The 22,283-nt window shown below is 41.7% G+C and overlaps 2 protein-coding genes across 4 annotated transcripts in view; both read left to right on the top strand.

Moving 5' to 3' along the window:
- Positions 1–10,243, top strand: part of slc7a1a (solute carrier family 7 member 1a) — a 19,478-nt gene extending 9,235 nt beyond the window's left edge. The window contains exons 4-13 of the mRNA XM_086226628.1: positions 28–186; positions 306–483; positions 575–708; positions 3,020–3,242; positions 5,047–5,183; positions 6,137–6,239; positions 7,094–7,299; positions 7,423–7,574; positions 7,683–7,791; positions 8,048–10,243. Coding sequence (XP_086082754.1) covers positions 28–186; positions 306–483; positions 575–708; positions 3,020–3,242; positions 5,047–5,183; positions 6,137–6,239; positions 7,094–7,299; positions 7,423–7,574; positions 7,683–7,791; positions 8,048–8,229 — 1,583 coding nt within the window. The 3' untranslated portion in view covers positions 8,230–10,243. The remainder of the gene's footprint in view (positions 1–27; positions 187–305; positions 484–574; positions 709–3,019; positions 3,243–5,046; positions 5,184–6,136; positions 6,240–7,093; positions 7,300–7,422; positions 7,575–7,682; positions 7,792–8,047) is intronic.
- Positions 10,244–10,972: 729 nt separating this feature from the next.
- The window catches only part of mtus2a (microtubule associated tumor suppressor candidate 2a), a 41,788-nt gene continuing 30,477 nt past the window's right edge, over positions 10,973–22,283 (top strand). For all 3 annotated transcript variants that reach the window (XM_086225969.1, XM_086225968.1, XM_086225967.1), the window contains exon 1: positions 10,973–11,090. The gene's annotated coding sequence lies outside the window, so the exon portion shown is untranslated. The remainder of the gene's footprint in view (positions 11,091–22,283) is intronic.

Genomic DNA, 22,283 nt, shown 5'->3' with positions numbered 1-22,283 from the left:
GCCTCAATAGATACTTCTCTTACTCAGGTACCTCCAGTGTGGCCCGTGCATGGAGCGCTACCTTCGACGAGTTGATAGGGAAGCGCATCGAGCAGTTCTGCAGGGAAAACATGCACATGAATGCACCTGGTGTATTGGCAGAATATCCTGATGTGTTTGCTGTCGTTATCATCATCACCCTTACAGGCAAGAAAACATTATTGTACTTTGTGCATACTTTATCTTCTCTCCTTTCATTTTTGTCCTTTCCCTCTGCATCTCTTCCTCAAGCTTATATTTTGTCCTACATCTTCTTCATGTGTAAGGTCTGCTGGCATTTGGGGTCAAAGAGTCAGCCATGGTGAACAAGATTTTCACGTGCATCAACGTCCTTGTCTTGTTGTTCATGGTGGTCTCCGGTCTGGTCAAAGGCACGCTAAAGAACTGGCAGATAGACCCAGAAGAAATCCTGCAGGCTAGCAACACCAGTAATTCCAGCCTCAAGTAAGGATGTTCATACTGTTCTCGTCTTTTAATAACTAAATTGTGCAAGACAGATTTATCCAACTGGTAAATATTCTCTTCCTCTGTCCAGCATTACAGAGATCCTTCCCACCAAAGAGAGTTTAGGACAGGGTGGCTTCATGCCATTTGGTTTCACCGGCGTCCTGTCCGGAGCGGCGACTTGTTTCTATGCCTTCGTCGGATTTGACTGCATAGCCACCACAGGTCAGTGTGGGACGAAATATTTGGCCCTTCTCCTCCTTCCCATTTCCCTCCTACTGCCCCAGGGGCATAAGTCCATTTTTGGGAGGGGGCTGTAACTGGATCTGAGTTTGGCTCATTTCTATCCAAAGCTTGTCCAAACATTCAGGAGTTTTACATAAGAGGGGGCAGAGCAGCAAGAACAGATCTAGTTTTGGTGTATTTGGCCCAATTCTGCTTTTTGGCAAAGTTCTGAGCAGTGTGACGCAGGTTAGAGGGGGAAGCTGTAACATGAGGTTGAGTGGGGGAGATGGTCCCCTTATTTTTTGCTGCTCTTTTTCTGTGAATGGGTGTATATCATCGTGTTTGTAGGTTCTAATCTGCTCACTCCTTACAAGGTTCTTCTTTGTAATAGTGAGTTCTCCTCCTGCTTGCTCCATCTGTTCACACCCCTACAATTCCTGAGTTCCAATTGGCTAGAGTTAAATTCTGACCGATGGCTTGACTTTGCCTTGTGGGGGCATGTCAGCCTCCCCTACACACACACACACACAGACACACACACACAGAAACACACACACACACACAGACACACACAGACTCAGGAATCCATTAGCCGTTATATCATCTATGTGTGTGTTTGTGTATTTTGGCTATGTAGAGTTAATTTGACATGGACCGTCATAGTACCCCATCCCCCCAGTTTTAAAACATTCACAAACATAGGCAGCAATAATCTGGGTCAATCAGTAACTATCACTCGTCGTGAATGTGGTGGAGGAAGGAATCCAGAGACGGTGTTGTGCACACCCCGTCATTGCGATGTGATTTCACTGCAGAACAAGACCCAAGTGTTCGCCTGAGCGGTTGCATAATCGGCTGCAGTTGAAGAGTTGGGGGCAAAATAAGCTCCTTGTTAGATTTGTTACCAAGCAAAAGTTTTCCACGTTTACTGGAAGTCAGCCAACAGAGCCATTAAGAATTGAATGATGTATTCAAATTCTGTTAAAGCTTTGCAGGGGAATTTGCAAAGTGAAAGATGTAAAAGCTGTTGCACAAATGATAATTTGAGACATTAGAAATTGTCATCTCCTGCATAAGCGATGCAACCAGAGCAGTTTTAGTAATCTGATGGTGGTGAATCAAGGATGCTGGAGGGCAAAGCAGTGGAAGTTGAGACAAAGTCTGTACATGATGTCATATTGTTGCAAAACGTTGGCACCATCTGTTAGAAATCTTTAAAACTGATTACTGAATTAGCAAAGAACAAATGCAAAATAAATAATAGCCACAATTGCTGAAGAGGTCAGTCCCCTGGCTGTCATGTTTTTGCTCTAACATTATCTACTGATTCTTTAAAAAGAAGGAATAGCAAAGCCTCCGCTGTTGTGTACCATTGTTTGGTCACATGATCACCAGCGTTGGTTTGTCCACACCACCTACTTCATCTTGTTTTGTATTGTCACGTTTCCAGAGCAAATGCTGGTTGGTGCCTCAAATGACCTTAACATATGGTGCACAGATACAGAGAAATATCAAATTGTAGTTATTTTAACTGGTATTACAATTTTGATACGAGTCGCGATGTGAGAAGGAATTGTCACTCTTGACTTATTAATCTCGTCTTATTTTTAAAAAAAAACATATGAACATGATAGTGGTGTGAATTTTGAGGCGATCTGACACTAATCAAGGCTGTTTTCTTAACTCTGTAGAATACCATATGCAGGCACTGCAGCACCACAATACGCCTTGTAGAATGGTGTGTTAGCACACATCTAGCAAATATTGCACCTCCCGCAATTTGGATGATGTGGCCACGTTGCGATTTTATCATATTGCTCAGCCTTAGTGTAGATAATGTCTTGGTGCAATGCAGACCCAAAGGAAGCATCACATTTTCAACCAGTTAACAAAATGTGAACTAAGCATCTACACAAATTGCTGATCTGCTCAGAAGAACGCATGTCAAGTCAGTGCTTCAGAAAATAACGTTGCTCTAGTCAGAACCAGAGACGTGTGACACCATTTGATAACAGAAACTCTGCTTCCCCTGACTTTTAATGTGAATGGACAAGACAGCCACTTTAAGTTTTTAGACAGGTTAGGTCGAATGCTATTTTGGCCTTCGAGAGTTAATCCAGTGTTAATTTGTCCAAAAAAAATGTGTCGTTGGGAGGGATCTTTAGTTATCATGATGAATTCAACAGACCTTGATATAATCCTTTCACTCTTTAAACAGTGAGTTGAGAAATTATGGGTTGTTGGACTTCTTGTTTTTTTGCAAAATTCCACTAAAGGCTTTGTCTCTATCTGTTTGCTCTGCTTGTCTTAGGTGAAGAGGTGAAGAACCCCCAGAGAGCCATCCCTATTGGCATCGTGTCCTCGCTGCTCATCTGCTTTGTAGCGTACTTCGGCGTTTCGGCCGCGCTCACCCTGATGATGCCATACTACCTGCTGGACAGCAACAGCCCCCTGCCTGTCGCTTTTAAATATGTTGGCTGGGGAGGAGCCAAGTACGCCGTGGCTGTAGGCTCTCTTTGTGCTCTATCCACCAGGTAAGCACTCACACTCTTGTGCATGGATGTGTTAAAAGTTTTAAATGCATGTGCTCGTTCTCGTTCTCTGTCTCTCTCCCTCTCTCTGTCTCTCTAACACACACACACACACACACACACTTGCCATGTGAGTGTATTTATAATTTTAGATGGCATTTGATCCCTTAACTTAGAATAAGAGCACAGCTAAGAATATTGTACCATCAGCCAGTGGGTGTTGTTATGTTATAATTAAGTCACTGAAGGCCACATGAAGCTGTATTCTTATGTTTTATCAATTTTTTTTTCTTGGACGTATATATTTTGTTTTGCACATACCGTGAATGAACATTGTTTGACTGAAAATTGTACGAAATATTAATGCAGAATCATCAAGTTTATTTACGGTGACCATTCTGGGCTTTTTAATATAGCATTCATAACTATATTTTTGTTAGTGAAAATGTACCTGAAAATGAGAATTCATTATCTTAGAAGGAGCCCTTTTTAATCTACATTCAAAGGATCTGGAGTCCGTCAAGAAACCAAGCATGCATGTCGTTTTACGTAGTCATGACAACGCGAGAATAGTGCTCATCATTTTAACAGCGTACTTCAACATCATTTTGATTCATTTATTGAAATTAAAACCCAAAGCAATCAAAGTTACACCCAGTGGGTGGCGACGGCTGTGAAAGTCAGGTCTGCATGTGCCTCAGACAGCTTTTGATAATATGACGTGCCTCGGACTTCCACAAAACTAAGCCATGAAGACAGTGGGAATAAAGAAGTAAGTATCTAAACTGAGTTATTACTTCCCTGCTCTAACTGCCAGGTACCACTACACCCTACACACTGGCCCTGTCAAAACTATAAATTGCTACAGCAGATAAAGATTGTGACTTTAGGAAAAAATGCACTCAGGTTGATATGCATTATAGTTGCCTGCCTGCCACTGTCACTCATATCTTGTCTGTAATACTTAATATACTGCATTATGATATTTGAATTGCTGTCTCTTTACTGTAAAGTTATATATGTTCATGTATATTTCTCTGTGGCATTCTTATGAGTGTCTATGTAAATACTCTAACCCCCCACCCCCCGGGTAGCCTGCTGGGTGCTATGTTCCCCATGCCCGTGTGATCTGGGCTATGGCTGACGATGGGCTGCTTTTCAAGGTCATGGCCAACATCAGCCCCTGCACCAAAATCCCGCTAACTGCAACCCTCACCTCTGGCATAGGGGCAGGTGAGACACTAACACGCATGTTTAAAAGCAGCGTACATGTTTATTGAAACTTCTTTTTATGCTGCTACGCTGAGCTGTGCCAAGTTGTAAATGACGTAGAGATTCTGTTTTAACCCTGAACCAGTACTCAAACGTGAAAAGGGCATCACTAACCCTGACTTATATGGTTGTAATTTCTCTAATTTGTTGTTCCTCTAACAGCAGCTATATTTCTTTTAATAAACTTTAGGAAACTTAAGGAATTAGCATCTTTCATCTTGGAAGTAAGGAACTAAATATAACAAAATGCATGTGGAATTATAGATTTGTATTTCATGAGGGGCTAATTGTATAATTGTCTCGCCTGGCTTCTTAGCTTCGGGACATCCAGCATGCTCTTACTAGTTGTCTGCAAGTCTTGTAATCTGTTGCAGATCTGTTCACAGCGTAACTCCTGCCTTGCTACCTTGTTTGTCTCCTTTCACTAATTCTTCCCTTCTGACCTCTCTTGATTCTCCTACCCCCTCCTTGTGCCTGTGTCCTACTCCTCTCACCCCAATCTAATGTTTTCCTCCCCCACCACCCATTACCCCAGTCTGTTGGGTTCCATGTTCCCTCTACCCCGTATCATCTTCGCCATGGCTCGGGATGGGCTCCTCTTCTCTTTCCTGGCCCACGTCAGTGAGAGGAAAGCCCCCATAACGTCCACTCTGGCCGCCGGGGTAATGTCTGGTAAGATCAATAGGAAATAGAAGGACAGCAGGCACTGAAAGGGGGGGGGGGGGGCAGAAAATCAAGAGAAGGCAAAATGAAGAACAAGTACGAGACCATAACCTCTTTGCCAGCAGAAAAATCCTTTGATGCAAATTCAGGGAAAGTTACGTACATAAAGACAACGCATTCTTGATTTGTGAGATGTTTCTCATCATTTTGGGAGTTAACAGATTATTTTCTTTCTTGTCAAAGCAGCTCTCCTGTAATTTGAGCAGAAGTTGTTGTTACTTGTTCTATTTCGTGTGAGTTTTATGCCACTAACGACTCCCTATCTGTAATTTTTACATCAGCCTTTTGAGGTGTCAGTACAGGATAATCATGGGTCTGGTAATCAGTTCATAGAATGGGACCATAGATCATTTAATCAGCTAGATCTGTGTTTAACCTGCTATGACCAGGGTTCACACATCGTTTTGCCAATAAATTTCCATGATTTTTCATGACCTTTTGAAATTTTTCATGAACAAACATTAACTGAAACATGTTTCACAGAGAAAAATAAACCGAAAAACCCCATCAGAATTTACCGGCACGTTATATGTATCGAAAATTAATGACAAGCTATTTGTTTGGATTCAAAATAGACATGTATGAAGGTGAATCAGTGTTAAGCAAAAGACACTTTTCTTAATCGACTTTCACTGAACCACAAATGCTCCAATATGCAGGTATGTGTTCAGCTAATTTCCATGACAGCATTGTCACATGAGCATAGAAATTACTAACATGCTTATATGAAGATCACCATTTCCAACTGTATAAGTTTAGCTTATTCGCTAACTAGCATGGGGTAAGACAATGCTAAACGAGATGTAATCCCTAGACAGGTTTATTGAGAGTCATCTTGAAAACACACTGCATAGTACACTCACTTTTCTCTCTCTCTTTTCTCCTTTTTTTGCTCATTGAAGCTATCATGGCCTTTCTGTTTGACCTGAAGGACCTGGTGGACCTGATGTCAATAGGGACGCTGCTGGCTTACACATTAGTGGCTGCCTGTGTTCTGGTGCTCAGGTCAGTTGAGGAGAGGCAGACAGGATTGAACAGGGAACACTGTGTGTGTACTTTTCATGAGCCCTCATGGCAATGTGACTCTCCTTTATTTGCAACAATGAAATTGATGACTGGGGATTGTTCCATGTTTTCATCTAAATGTCCTCCATTGTGGGTTTTCAACTTAAGACCCCCAGAATGTGAGAAAAGACCATCCTTTTTCTTTTTGTGGTTGCTCCAAGTTGAAAAAAAAGCCTTAATCGAGATTTGTCTCTCTTTTGTGATGTCTTAAAGGGAGACAAATTTCAATTAAGCCTTTTTTTCTGGTGGTGCCACCAACATGTGATTGTTCCTGCTGTGAGCACAAAGACACCCAGAGGAGACTTCCAAAGCTGTTCATGCATTTGCAAGTGGCATCTGTGGTTGACCAAGAAAATGAGGGGAATTGTTGATTTGTGATCAACATGCCAGGTTTTTTTTGTTTGCTTAGTTTCTTGTTTTTGTTTGTTTTTGTCTGACAGATTGTCATTTTTCCCTCACTATATTCATTAAAATATGTAATCAAATTATAAGAAATGAATGAATCTTTTTTTTTTCTCCCCCAGCTCATCTTTGCGGTATCCTGCTGTAGAGTGTGATTAAATCTCTTTCAGCCCAGCTTTCCAACTGAAATCAATCTCACACTCCATTATTTTTATACTGCCGGACATATTATGATCTACGTAAACTGCTGAAAATGTGGCCATGGATGTTACTTATTTGCTGGATGATTGTGCACTAATACTCTTATGCAATATGTTCTCAATTATAACCACTCTTAAAACTATTGTCAAGGGTAATGTCGCCGTAGTAAAAGAGCTCCATATGTGTATCAGGTACCAGCCCGAGCAGCCCAGTTCAATGTATCAGATGGCCAATAGCCAGGATGAGGTGGAGCTGAGCGACGGCATCAGTGTTCCTAGTATGGGCATCCTTCCTGGCGTGGAGGAGAGGTTCAGCTTCAGGACGATGTTCTTCCCAGACAGCCCTGAGCCGTCCACCCTGTCTGGCTTCACAGTGAACATGTGTGCCTCTCTCATGGGTATGTGATCGCACCCACAAGCTACAATAAATCGAACATTGTGAGATTGAAAGTTCTTTCTGGGAAGAAGCAGACACAAAGATAATAAATGATGTTGATACCTTGACCCTCTTTGCTCTGCAGGACTGTTGATCCTGGTCTTCAGCACGCTGGCAGTGCAGGGGGGCAGTGCCTCATGGAACGTCATAGCCCTGACCGTCATCTTTGTGGTGTGTCTCATCCTAACTTTTGTCATCTGGAGACAACCTGAGAGCAAGACGAAGCTCTCTTTCAAGGTTCCATCCCTCATAGAGCTCCCGTTTTAAGATATCTGCCTTTTTAATATCTCCTGAACTGAACTTATCATTTGTCTCCTCTATGATATTGCGCCTTTTTGGTTTTAGGTTCCACTGCTGCCCTTCATTCCAGTGATCAGCATGTTTGTCAATGTCTACCTGATGATGCAGCTGGACAGAGGAACATGGATGCGATTTGCATTCTGGATGGTTCTGGGTTGGTGGACTGCATCAACACTCTTGGGTTTCCAGGGATTTGTCCTGTACTAAAAGTCGTAGAAAATAACCTTGATCCCTAAAATGAGGAGGAAATGCTTTCACCTGACACCTTTCTTTCTTTCTTGGCTTTAACACAGTGTACTCATTATGTTAGAAAACGCTGATTTGGGTTTGACTAAAACTTGATTTTTAAATTTTTTATTTGATTTTTAATGACTTAACATGCTAACGCTATGTCTTGCTGGTTTGCTCAGGTTTCATCATCTACTTCTGCTACGGCATCCGTCACAGCGCCGAGGCAGGTGGGGGGCACCTGCCTTTAGACACAGAGATGGACGGCTTCAAGTGCGACGACGATTCAAGCACCACGCCAGAAAAGGAAGCCTTCCTCAACAATGGCATCGAAACCAGGGATGAGGGTGACGGAGAATTATAGAAGGCTTTAAACCATGCTGCATACATGGCGACCTGCCCCTGCGCCGTCTGTCTGTGTTAACAGCATCTTTGACAGGACGATTCCCAGTCAGAATTGAAAAGTAATGATACATAACTTTGACCTAAAACTGCTGGGTAGAACACTGACAAATAGTGCGAAGTCACATTCAAAAACAGGACCTCTGAAGCCATGTTGTATTATTTCTGTGTTTGGCTCAGGTTTGAACTGCTGTGATGGTTCAGCTATATTGGTGTGTATGGGGGGGGGGGGGGTGGCGCCGTCAGTATCATGTTTGAGACATGAAACAGGTTAGCAGGAGGTTCAAAGAGACTGGGAGACCATAATGAGTGTCACATTGCTAGCAGTAGGACTCCATGTGCTATCAGCTTTTTAGTACAGTCATGTTTTCTCTCTAATTTCTCTAAATCTACATCATTCTGACAACCCAGTTAGTGATGAATACAGCCTGCTAGCTAATAATCTGCATTCTCTTAACTGCAAATGCATGGATACCTGCCAAGTCTTACATATGTGATGTTAAAATGCTGCTCTAACGGGAACTTGCACACTACAGTGCAACCCTCCCGGCTCCTCTGTGATATAATTACAGCTGCACAACAAGATGGTCGCACCTGCACATGGCCCAGCAGGGAGCTGTAGCTGAACATCGCCGAGTGGCCCGATTATAAATGAAAGTGTGCCACATAAGCTGCTTTTATACCAAAATAAATAAACCAACCCCCAAAAAATAGCGCATTAGGCAAAGTAATCTGAGATACAGAGGCAGGGATTAGTTCTAAAGGAGGATTTTTTAATTGGGTTACAATAATTTGACAGAAACTTGGATCCTCAGTACTTTAAATATTTTTAAAGTTGCAGTTGAGATACTTAATACACTGATTCTGATAGAAAAGGCGACACTGATGTTAAATGATAGTGGACTTTCACAGTGCTGGCTGCTGTGTCTTTGCAGTTGTAGCTTGTAATGTTAAGCTTCTCTTTTTTTTATAAAAACAAAACAAACAAAAACAATACTGGTTAACTTTTTTGTTTTTTTAAAATGATCATTTTGGAAAAATGGTATAGTTGCTCTCCTTTATTTGACCCGCCTTTTAAAACACAATCATTTCCATTGCTACGATTGCAAATCTGATCCTGGTTAAATTTTACAATGAATTGAAAAACCTTATTTTCACATATTAAAATCCAGTAAAGTATATAACACTTAAAGATATATATATTCTCTTTTCCCCTCCATTTTAACATTATAATTATTCTTACGGCAAAGTAGCTATTTATAAGTATGAATATGTATAATTGAGATGTGTATATGTACAACAGTGTTGATATTGCAGTAAATTATTTGTAAATTGAAGAAGAGGCATTTTTGTTATTTTTGAATGCCTGATGACGTTTGTGTATAACTTGGAGCGTCTGTGTTTGGTTATGTTGCCCTGGAAGTGTCTTCAATGTTTACATGAGTAGTGCAACTGAAACTTGGGATCTTCAGGATCAGCAGCAGCAGCAGCAGCAGCTTCTTTGCTCATGATGTTTACCACGAGTGACTTAGGATCAAATTCATGCAGTCATACAACGAGAGATGCGGGATGTTGCCTTGGCGACAGTACAGCTCGACCTGTAATGTAACCTTTCATAGGAGAACCGCAACTATAAGTTATTTCGGCAATTTTGGTCATTTGAGCACCTGCACAGTTTAAACGACTCAAATTTGTAGAATTAATCATTTTTGTACTTCCTGAAACTTTCTGGTTCTCTGTTCAAATTATAAACCTATTTTATTTTGTTCCCCAAAATAAACAAAAAAAAAAACCCTGTAAAGTTCAAATGTAGAATCCGGTCATCCAGTTTTTTACTGTTTTTTTTTTTTTTTCCTTTTGCGATGGTTACATTAGATATTCCTTTAAATGAAAATGAAGGGAATTCTGTTTAATTATTGCTAAATGTTTTGCCAAATCATATGGTTTACTTTTGAAATAAATGTATAAATACTCATATGTACAATAAATCATCTGAGAAAGTCTCTTTCTCGTTTGATGCCTTAACAAATGTGTAGCACATTCTTTGTGATGTTTCAAATCCAGGAGGAGACGAGCTTGAAGAGGCGGTGCATGTCAAGAACCGTGACTGTCACATAATTTTACACTTATGAATTATTTTTTGGGATTTGCCCAATGCACAATAATAGACATATCTGCATGACTTGTCAGTGTATGTAATATACGCTGTACTCGTGCTTAATAATATATTAATACAGAGATATTTAGATATAGATATGAGTTGACTTTCAACGTGAAATTTAAGAGGGATTTTAAACTTTTCTTTGGCGCCATCTACTGGTTGCATCCGGACTAAACTGACCCCGGAGAGCAGTAGGAGAAAGATTCATTATCACTCTAAAACCTACATATTAAGTATAACGTGGAAATTTAAGCATTTCAGTTTTGTGAAAGGCTCTTTCCCCCCTTTTTTTACTACAAACACAAAAGCAAGATTTTCACCTGCTCTGATTTACAGTGTGAAACATTCCCCTAAAGTTCCGGAAGAGGGCGTAATCGTGTCGAGAGAGTGAGACCCATTCTGCTCCAGCAGGTGTCGGCTGCAGCATCAGCACCGCTCCTCCTTCTCTCTACAGCATCTCCCTCTCTCTCTCTCTCTCTCTCTCTCCCTCTCTCTCTCTCTCTCTCTCTCTCTCTCTCTCTCTCTCTCTCTCTGCGCCGTTTCTGCCGCTCAGAGCCAGAGGGAGCGAGAGTGAAGAGACGCGTGCGTGTGTGTGTTGCTTTTTGCAACTCCTCCATTTGAGTCGAAATTATTTCACGAGTCCGCGCCAGAGAAACACGAAGGTAGGTCGAGCAGATGTTGACGCTTGAGGTAGCATTCAATTTTTGTTTGCTTGGAGGGATATTTGCATGTAAAATATATCTATCTATATGTACTGAGGAATAGATTCTGATCATTAAATGTTTTTGTGAACGTTCTTTTGTTTAAAACAAATCTATTTATCTTTGATTTCCTGTTTTGTGTTGTGAAACTTGGAGTGTACTGTAAGTGGGGCAGAAGGCTCCAGGAGAGAGCGAGGTCAGGCAGGAGATGAGGCTGCTGTGATGGATGGAGCAGGTCAGGTCTCTGTGGGTGATGCTAATGATCACACGTGGATTATCTAAGCTTTGGACCTGAATCTGCTATGATCCACTGTTTGTGGACTTCAGAGAAGTCTTCATTTCTTTTATTTAATTAAAAAAAAAAATTCCATTGTGTTTTAAATTTATCCACATGAAAGCCAAATCGTGAGTTTAAATAAATGAATAAGTAAGAGACATTTAGTTTCTTGCCTGAAGGTGCTATTATGCGAATAGCACATGAAAGTTTAAAGAAATACCATCATTCTTTTTTCTTTGTGTCATGAATGAGGTAGACATCAATGAGCCCTCACACTGCACGGTGGTTGTTTGAACTTTTGTTACTTTTGCAACGATTTCCACGTTCTCACCTGTACCTTTAGGCGACTTGTGGGGGCTGAGAATAGAGAGAGGAAGGCCAGAGGGGGTGAACAGATTGAGGGCATGTCTTCTCCAGTCAGCTGTCTCCTGTCCTGATTGATTGGTGTCTGATGATCAGGTTGTCCTTGAGGCATACTTGTGTGTGTATGTGTGTGTGTGTGTGTGTGTGTGTGTTTTCTCTCAAGCGCATATCAGAACTTTTGTTTGAAAAAATGTGTTTGTGTTCACATTTTTTGACTGTTTGCTTCACTTTTCATGACCATGATTCTACTTCAAAAAATACGTGGGAAGTGCAATTTTTTTGTGTTTACTGGAACTGTCTGCAGACCCAATATTAGACACATCCCACAAGAATAGATCTTGCTATCTATTCTGCTAACCCCCCCTCCAGGTCATGTTAATGTGGAGGCTGACACTGCATCAAAGCGTAGCAGCAGAGCCTGTGGCCTTGGCTTGTGCTGTAGTTGCTGTTCTAGATGCTGATGCATGTGTGATTGATTCATTACATCTGACCTCTGCAATGTCTGAACAACGATCAATTCAGTAGATCTCTACCCGGAAAACCACTCGTAGCACTGAGCGAGCGAGTCAGTGTGTGTGTGTGTGTGTGTGTGTGTGTGTGTGTGTGTGTGTTTTAAGTGGTTTGGCACAGCCGGTTTTGTAAGAGTGTATGTTTCTGCAGGTAAGACAGTTTGTCACAAAGCCCATGAGTGTTAGAAGCACACTGATGCGGTCAAGGTCATTTTATAGGACAGAACAGAGAAGAAGGAGAAAATAGATGATGAGTGAAGGAGGAAGGACGGGGAAAGTGTGTCAGTATGTCTCAATTATGTTATTTTTTGCATGTTATTACAGGTTTCTTTTTTTTTGTAATTTGCATTGACACAAGTGCTTGCAGTTGTGGGAATAGAGTGTGTTTGTATGTTAAAGTATTCAAATGTGTGTGTCTGGAGAGGACAACAAATTAGGCTGCAGTTACAACCTGATCAGTTATGAAGGTTCCCTATTCTATAAGAGTGTGTATGTTTGCGTGTGCATGTGTGAACAAGGTGTCAACACACACTCTGAAATTCATGTCGCCTTTGTCTGGAAGGTGGCAATGAGCGTCGTGTAGCTCCTCCCCTGCAGTTACAGGCAGGACATTAGAGGGTGAAGAAAGAGACACACCTCCGCCAACACACACACACGCACACGCGCGCGCACACACACACACACACACACACACACACACACACACACACATACATACATATATATTGCACCCAGCGCATTAGGATTTGTGCAGCAGTTCAAGGGAAGTGCCACATATTTTATCCGTGTGCCAGCGAGCAGCCTCATTAAGCTAATGAACATTGCCCAGCTACTGAACTTAAGCCATGCTAGCGTGAGCAACAAGAGGACAGATCTGTGCTATTCTTAGCATGACACGTAAAAAGTAACAAAAACAGTGAGCTCACGTCATTCATTTTTTATGAGACTTCTCCACACTGTGCATCTATATTCTCTTTGAGCCTCGTACTTGTTCCCCAAAATAAACTGGAACAATGTGAATCCTTATTCTTTTTTAATTTCCCAAAGGAGTTCTGTACCCCGTCCGGTATACTCTCATCACCTTCTCCAACCCAAAGTATGCTGCTTTATCCACAAGCAAACCATTACCATATTTTTTTTCATCACCACCACCCCAAAACCCTCCACTCACTCTTTTTGCACCTCTCACTGATCCTTCGCCAGCACTCCCTCCCCCCACACCCCTGGGGTTTGCCACTTGCACACATTACCCATGCATACACACATTTACACGTTGCAATACTAACACTACTAACTAAGAATCCTCTTCATCCTACCCCCCCCCCCCCAGCTGCATCTGTTGTTTTGTTATCATAATTTTCCTAAAATAACAGAAGTGACTCAGTTCCTGCACTCAGCTTTTCTGTATCTGAGCTGCACAGCTCACCTTACCAGCTTCATGTCTGACTGTGTGTGTGGGCAAGTGGTAACTTCCAAGCAGTCCCAAAGAGGATTCCACTATTCATGCATTCTTTGTCTGCAATGAGCTCCTCTCCTCTCCTCTCCTTTTCCCTCTCTTCTTCTTCTCCCTCTCCTCTTCTCGTCTCTCTTCGCCCTCTCCTCTCCTCTTCTCTTTCTCCCTCTCCTTCTCCCTCTCCCTCTCCTCTCTTCCTCTCTTCTCTTCTCCTTTGTCCCCTCATACAGCCATGCAAGAGTTAACAGTTTTCTCTGCGACAGGAGTGAGGGTAGTGGGTGGAGGGGCTTTGCTAATAACAATGCGGTGCTACCAGCAACCAACGTGGACAGACAAGCGTTTTTCCTCCTCCTGTCTGGTTATATGTTAGTCTTTTAACTGCAAGAGTCAAAGAACTACAAAACACCTTTCCACCTTTTCCTCTCCTCTCTCCTTCCAGTCGGTTTTCTAAGCGTTGTAATCAGCCTACCCATTAGCCTTTGTTTGTTTGTTCCAATTTATTGCATTCCTGTCATTTCTCCCTTTTCATTTCAAGCACATTTCCTCTTCCACATATCCAGCTCAACTGTAATCCATCCTCACATGCGGCAGCAAAACCAGACCGTGTCTGATTCAGGCGGGATTCATTCCCAGCACTCGCTACAAGAAACACTGACAAAAATAATAACAAATACTAATAAAGAGAAGGTGTAATTCATCGATAAGTGTGTGTGAGAGTATGTGTGTGTGCATCCACGTGTGTGTGTGTGTGTGTGTGTGTGTTTGTGTGTGTGTGTGTGTGTGTGTGTGTGTGTGTGTGTGTGTTTGTGGGAGACAGACCTCTATTTCGGATGCCAAATATTTCTCGCAGTGTAAAGTGTCTTTGTCTCTGCTGGTCATTGACTGTGTGTGTGTGTGTGTGTGTGTGTGTGTGTGTGTGTGTGTGTGTGTGTGTGTGCGTGTGTGTGTGGTATTCATGTCTACATAACTTTCAATGCAAATGTGTGAGCAACTGTAACAACATTTTTAATGGTTTTGAATGTGATAATTAGTTTCCTTCTTTGGCATCTTACCAGAAGAGAGAAGAGCAAATGTGCACGGATGTGCATGTGTGTGTGTGTGTGTGTGTGTGTGTGTGTGTTTGGCTATTCTTCATTCCGCTTTGGCACATAAATCTCATTATTGGCATATTGGGATTTTCTGATGATTTAATAGCAGGTAGCAAACAGTGCATTGCCGCGTGTGCAATAAGGAAATAAATCAGCTTTTATTGCAGATGATCTGATTTTCTCAGTCTCCTTATTCATTTTGATATGAACACCCGCTCTGACCTGAAATCCTGTTACCGTCCACCCGGCAATACAGATTGATTCCCCCTGGGGTACAAAAAAGTGTCCGTCTGTGTGTATGAGGGGGAGAGAGAGGGGATTATTTGGGCACCTGTAAGGATGAAAATGTGACTGATTACCTCACCCTGCCCTCATTAACTCGGTATTATTATGGTGAGCAGGGGATTGGGTTGGGAGGGGAAGATAGAGACCTTTTGAGAAAGGAGTCAAGTTCATTTTATTTATACTGTCAAATCACACATCCCTCAATTCAAGCGATATCATTTAATATTGAGAAAATGGTAAAAACAAACAAGTGCAAGTCATCTGGACTACTTCTATATCTGACCTAACATGCTTTAAGGAGCAGAAGGGATGTTGATCATGTTTTCTTGCTCTGTAATAATTCTAACTGCATTCAGAACCATCTGAATACATTTTAATAAGAGCACGTTTCAGGTCTGAGAACAAAATTGACAACATCATGTTGCAGCTATCAGCCATGAATTGAAGAGGATTCATTTCAGCTATGTTGTAGCACAAATTGTTAGATGCAATTCAATTTTTCATGCCTGCCAACCAGGCTTCATTTTCTCATTTGGTTATGATAATAAGCCTTTATGAATGTCATCTAAGTACTGGAATAAGTTCCATTACATTTCAGCCCAGAAATGAAAAATACACAAAGAAAAGCAAAGGTCCAAAAAGCAGAGCCTTGAGGTACTCCATGGTTCACGAGAAGATTTGGCTGCAAAATGGGAGGCACATTTTCTCCTTTTCAGATAAAGGCTTTAACCAAGAGAGAAAACTCTTGCTGTAGAATCTCTAGCAGACCTGCATAACGTCCAGATGAAATGGCAACAAATTAAATGCCACTTTTAATAATGTTATACAGCATGCCTAAGCATTTTATGCAAAATATGCACACAAAAAAAACACAATTTCTTTGTCAAAATCCAGCTTTTTATTTTTTTTTTTTTTTTTAGTTCTGTAGAGTTTGAACCAAACATTTTCAACTAATAATATTAGAATGTCCACCCATTTTTCAACTGTTAGCAGAGACAAGCTAAGAGGCATTAACTAGCCAGCAAGCACTGGATGTACGCAACCTTTTAAAAAATGCTGTGGTTTGATCCTGTTGGCTAGAATTGATTCACTTTGAGGAAAGTGTGGCACTCAGTGTGAGTTGTTTCCTGTTTGTTATGACACCACAACTACAACTTTCAAATTAAAGTCCTTCGTTACATGCTCGGTAAGCCTATGTCACAAATGATATATAATGATGGCGAGATATGGAAGACAGATATTCGGCAGCTTACGTCTCAGTCTAATTCTTCTGTAGCCCATATCAGGCCTCAGTATTAACGTGGCTTCCTAAATTCAGCCAGAAGACCATCTTGTATGAGCCAAATCTCACCCACCCAGCGTGTGCCGTTACCAATGTCAAGCCTGGTTCAATGCATCTGGCTTTGTCTGGTCCACACATTACTGAGCCAGACGTCAAACTGTCTCAGATTAGACCACAAAGCGCCTTCTACCTTGAAGATATGAATACCTTGTTTTAATGTTACAAAGAAACTAAGAATGGCTGTGTGGAAGTCAATTTTTCATTGAATTCATGCAAACCTCCTGGCTGGGCTTTCTTTTGTGATCTCTGCTGCGTCCTCTTATTAGCGCTGACATGAATTACGACTGTGTGCTGGAGGTACCACAAAGCTTCATTTAATACAATCGTGAGCTATATTGACTGGGCTGCTGTAAAAGAGCAAAAACTGTTGTTAAGGAGCTGTTATTTTTCTGTACAGAAAGTACAGAACAACAATCCAGCAACAGAAAGATACTATTTCTGGATATTTCCCTGTTCTGCTTCACTGTTCTGTGTGATGATAATCCCTTTGCTGTGCATTGTGGGTTATTGCTTGGTTCACACCACACATAGGCAGAGTTTAGTGAATCATCACTTGTGAAATTCTGTCTACACGGTGTCTATTGTGCCGTCTGTGAAAATGGAGCGTTTAGCTTATTTCACTGCTATTTCTGTCTGTTGTTGACAGAGATGGGAAGAGGAGGGATGGATGAGTAAAGCTCAGCTTACTTCTGAATAGACCTTCTAAGCTTCATCCCGCTGGATGATTCTAAACATGTGTATACAAGTACAAGTATATGGAGAGAGGAATTCCCTTTATTTTCAAAAATGGACAAGATGAGGAGAGCAAGAGGGCATGTGTTTGTCTGTGGAGCTGTTTATTTTAGAATATGCTTATGCATCTCCATAACGCTCACACACACATTTCAAACACAGTCTTGCTTTGGGGAAAATGTTGATGTCAGAGATTAATTACATGCATCCAAAGACACCGCATGTGCTGTATTAGTGGAATGGAGTTTCATGTCTGAGGATAACTGCTACACCACATTTTGATGTAAATGCAGCGCTAAATCTAATTATATTATGTGCTACAGCTCAAGAGTCATAAATTATGGTTACGTACACGCCGTCATTCTGTCCATTCACGTTCCCTCCTCTTGTGCTTCTGTTCCAGTGTGCTGGAATTCATATCTCAGCAGATGTATGTGTATATGTGGATAAAAGAGAGATGGGACAAGAGGGATGTGTGTGTGTGTGTGTGTGTGTGTGTGTGTGTGTGTGTGTGTGTGTGTGTGCGTGTGCGTGCGTGCGCGTGCGTGCATCGTTGGGGTTCCCCGGGGACCATAGTGTGTTAAACCTGTCTGCTCTTCAGTGGGGGAGGAGAGGAATAAAGCAAAGTGCCAGAGACAAATGGCTTCTGTAATCGCCACATGTGCTGCTGGACCGACAACAAAGGCACTGAGAGAAGGCATGTGTTGATGTGTTGATGTGTGTAAGCGTGCGCAGGTGACTGCGTTTTAACCTGTTTACCCATCTACAAGTACGGTTTTACCAACCTTGGGTAAAGCTATATAGAAATTGCAAATTGAGAGTAGGGGAATTGCCTTTCTGTTTTTATTTTCTCTTTGGTGTGTCACATTCGATATCACGAACACAGCGAAGGTGTTGCATTGGTGAATGTTGCATATCTTCTACAAATTTGGTTTTTTGAGCTTATCAATGACTGAATGTTATTAGAACTTAAACGCAGCAGGTTGAGTATACGGACAGGGGGAGGGTGGAGTCGTGAACGCTCGTCGTGTGTTGGTCCGAGATCGGAAGCACCAGAAGCAAACTACTGCTGTTCACCAAGGTTTTGAGTTCGCGTCAGCGCTAATCAGAGCCACAGCCACAGCAGCCAAAGCCAGATGTTAGCGCATTTTAGCAGGTTGTTTGCCTCTGGGAAGGGGTGTTAGTGAGTGTCACACAGCACTCACATGCACGTTTATATCTCATATCTCACCAGCATGGTACATAATTAGTTGAGATTTTATCTGGATTCGAAGGAAAATTACATAAAAAATATCTGTCATTCGAATGCAAGCTCTTCTTGATAAATGTCTGAAATGGAATTCAGCCCAGCGCTTACTTTCACATGGGCTCACCTCGTGAAAATTCCTTGGCAATGACAATTGACAGTTACAATAGAAACCTGCAGGGGACACAAATCAAGCACAGCATCGTGTCCAGGATTGGTTGGTCCACTTCTTCCTCGTAAAGCGTGACTTTAGTGCTATCCAGAGGTTTACTCAAGTCTTCCTGCACAGCAGAAATATATAAAATGGAAATGTGTCCCCAGTTTCATTAATGGGGGCTATTTAGCACTCGTTAGCATTATATATGGTAAAGGATTTTCATTAATTACTTCACTCTGCTCTCTTGAGCCTTTCAATATGCCACTTCAGATAGAGGCCTCTATAGCTCGCACTATACATGATTTATTCCCTCCCATCAGCCTAATTAGGAGCTGTTGCTCTCCTGCGACAAGCCTCTTCCTTTCAGTATCCATCTGCATGTCTCATCTCGCCCACCTCGCCACCCTACCGTGTTGTTCTTTCACCCACAGACCGATTCCTGCTTGCATCCAAAGGAGGATGAGGAGGGCTTTTGTATCTTTATCCAATTCCACTCTTTCAGATCATCATTTCTCCTCAATAAAGGAGCTTTCTGCAGTTAAAAAAAGCACTTTAATTTGGAATCTTGCACCTGGTGGTGGTAAAATAAACAAAACCAAGCAGATTCTCATTCAACTGTTTATGACACTGTGAAGTGTCTTTATGTTCTGTCATGGTTGTGCACAGGTGTGAATTCACCAGTGTGAAAGTGATGCACAAGAGCTGTCAGTGTGAAAGCATACAGCTGACCTTCAGAGCTGCCCATCTCTTTCTAACACTGACCTTTTGCACTGATGGAAGAGGCAGGGGTCAAGACATGTCATCCAGCTCCCAGAGATATGGCATTGCCATGACAACAGACACAGAGCTGTTTGTCAGATAAATGAAATAGACCAAGCTTTACATTACATATCCGAAAAGCGCATATCATTATTCTACATCTAGACGCATATGCAGAATTATTATACTTGTCCACTTTGGTATGCAGATCATGAATAATTAGAGGGTCGTTTGCCTCTAACGAACAAAATTATAAGGTATCTCGCAACGGTACAACGCCACCTTCTCGTCAGTCTATAAATTATGCGTTTGTGTCAGAACCACCAGCAATTTTGACCTATTTACATCTTTTGAGGAGGTAGGGGTGTAGTTTAGGTTTAATGACAATGAGACTCCCAGTCCACAATGGCGGCTCCTTAAGAGGTTAGCATAGACAGTACTTTTTGTTGGGGGGGGGGGACTGCGGGAGATGGTGACAGACACAATCACCTGCACATAGTTTTGGAAAGTGTCCATGAATGACCTCAACTATCGCTAAACGTATATCAAACCTCTTTTTACACCTGAATCATGTTACTATATCATCGTTAAATACACGTATTTCATTGTTAGAGAAACAGTAGGGTAATACTGTAACTGAACTACAGTTTTCTCTTGGACTATTATTGGCTCCAGAGCATCCCCGTCTCGTAAACCTAACATGCCTGTGTTTCCTCAAGAGAAAGGCTTTCATGATCAAAGATGTTTGTTACACTTTTAATTGCATAATTCAGATTCCAGGTAGCGGAAACCTCAACAATTTCTTCTTCCACATCCTCTCATGTGTCCCTCTTTAAAGTTAGCATCTAAGCAGCTATGTCAACACTGTAAGGCGGCGCGACAGCAGGGGAGAACCTGTCAACTTCTTATTCTCAAGAACACATCTTCCTTTTTTGTGTTATATCATCTCAACAGGCAATTTATTCAAATAGCCAGAAAGGTATTTTTTTCGTTGCGTCTTATTTTGTTTTGATGTCATCTCCCTGGCTGTGACCGAGTTTAATGCTCAACCCCCTAAGACTGCTGTCATCAGCACAAGCTCCGGCACTACATCAGTGCCAAAATCGATCTGCCACCACGTCCTCTCCATGAATTCTCTCATTATCTAACGCAATCTCACGCTTCTTCTCTTCCACCCGTCCCTCTCTCCTTCCCTGCCTTGTTGAATCTTGTCTGCGTATGTTTTGTAATTAGCTAATCATTTGATTGTGTGCATCAGTTAGGGGTAAATATTAGACATGTACACAACAGAGTAGAGCAGTCTGTGTGTGGATTATCCCACATTTTGTTTGTCTATTTGTCTACCGCCAGAATTTTTCCTTTTTCACAGCAATTTGTTATGCCAAACAAAATTTCCACAAGTTTTAGGCTGATAGCATCTTGTTGATAAATCCTTTTTGCAACCTTATGCAGCTCCTAGCTCCTTTATATCCTTAAAAAAAAAAAAAAAAAAGATCTCACAATTACCATTAAGATGACCTTCAGGAATGCAAATCATATTCTTGAATGTTTCCCCTCACAGTGCATTTAGGCAAAATTTAACTCTACGCTGATTGAAGCGACATCAAATGTGCCAGGGGCAGTGTGAGCTGCAGCTTTTGCAACTCTTTCGTTTCAAGATATCACTGCCACAGAGAAGCCACCTGCTAATGAGAACTGACGCCCCCGCTGCACATCTAATTAAAGGGAAGGAGCTTCCATTTGAACCTCTATTCCAAATAATCAGTTTCATGAACTGAAGACACATATTTGATAACATAACCACCATCTTGATTTAAACAAATGCACTGCACAGACAGCTGATCGCATAACATTCAACTGATAAAGGCTGCGTGTGATATAAAAAAAATCGGTGATGTCTAACGATCAAATAAACGAAATATTTCTCTTACATGGCTGATGGAGGATTCCCCGTAGAGCTCTTCCATTATGATGGAGAGAGGATGACTTTCCTGTGAGGGTGAAAAGTTGTCATGTCAATCCGCCCTGCTTTGACATTATGTGACAAAGCCTTTCAGACATTTGCCCTCCTCACCATCTGCTCATCCATTGACTGCACATGCTTCTGTGACGCCACTTACTTCGAAATGGTGTTGTCTTTTTACACTGACATGAATATCTCAGATTTCTGCACTTCCGGCTTTTAAGTGAAGTCGGATGTGCTGTTGTTGTGTGCAATCAAATTGCAGTATAATCAGCCATATGGTGTGTGAGAGGAGACAGGTTGAGAGAGGAGTGTTACCCTCCTGTAGTGATCATACCGCCATGATGGATTTATCCCTCCTGAGCTGGTGATTCTAGTTCTCACTTATTAGGGCAGCTATTGATGACAGCTGCGCGTCTTCTCTAACAGGCATGCGTTTACAGAGACAGTGTTCCTTGTATGTGCCGAAAATGCAGCATATTCTCGAACCAAAGCTATCACACGGGGCCACGGAGAAGGAACAGCTTATATCTCTCTCACTCAAAATAAATTAATTGAAGGAATAAAGGATATCTTCAGGCCTCAAAATAAAAAAAATTGAAAAAAGTCATATCTTATGGCCTTGTATCAGCTAAACAGATGGAAGAATCTATATTGTGTGGCCTAAAAATAAGTACATTGAGGGAAAAAATATATATATCTTCAGGCTTCATACACACACACACACACACACACACACAACACATATGAATATAGATATGTGTGTGTGTGTGTGTGTGTGTGTGTGTGTGTGTGTGCGTGTGTGTGTGTGTGTGTGTGTGCGTGTGTGTGTGTGTGTGTGTGTGTGTGTGTGTGTGTGCATAAAATCCTCTCTCTGTATACCAACACAAAAAATAATTTCTGGCCACTCCAGGGCTCCATATTATGGGAACAGACTTCCATGTTTTCACCCAGTGCCTTCTATTTTTTAATGTCTCTTG

This window comes from Aulostomus chinensis, chromosome 15 (assembly GCF_037954235.1).
Source record: "Aulostomus chinensis isolate RoL2024-O1b breed Wild chromosome 15, RoL_Achi_v1.0, whole genome shotgun sequence".
Classification (NCBI taxonomy): Eukaryota; Metazoa; Chordata; class Actinopteri; order Syngnathiformes; family Aulostomidae; genus Aulostomus; species Aulostomus chinensis.
This window is presented reverse-complemented; position numbering and strand designations above follow the sequence as displayed.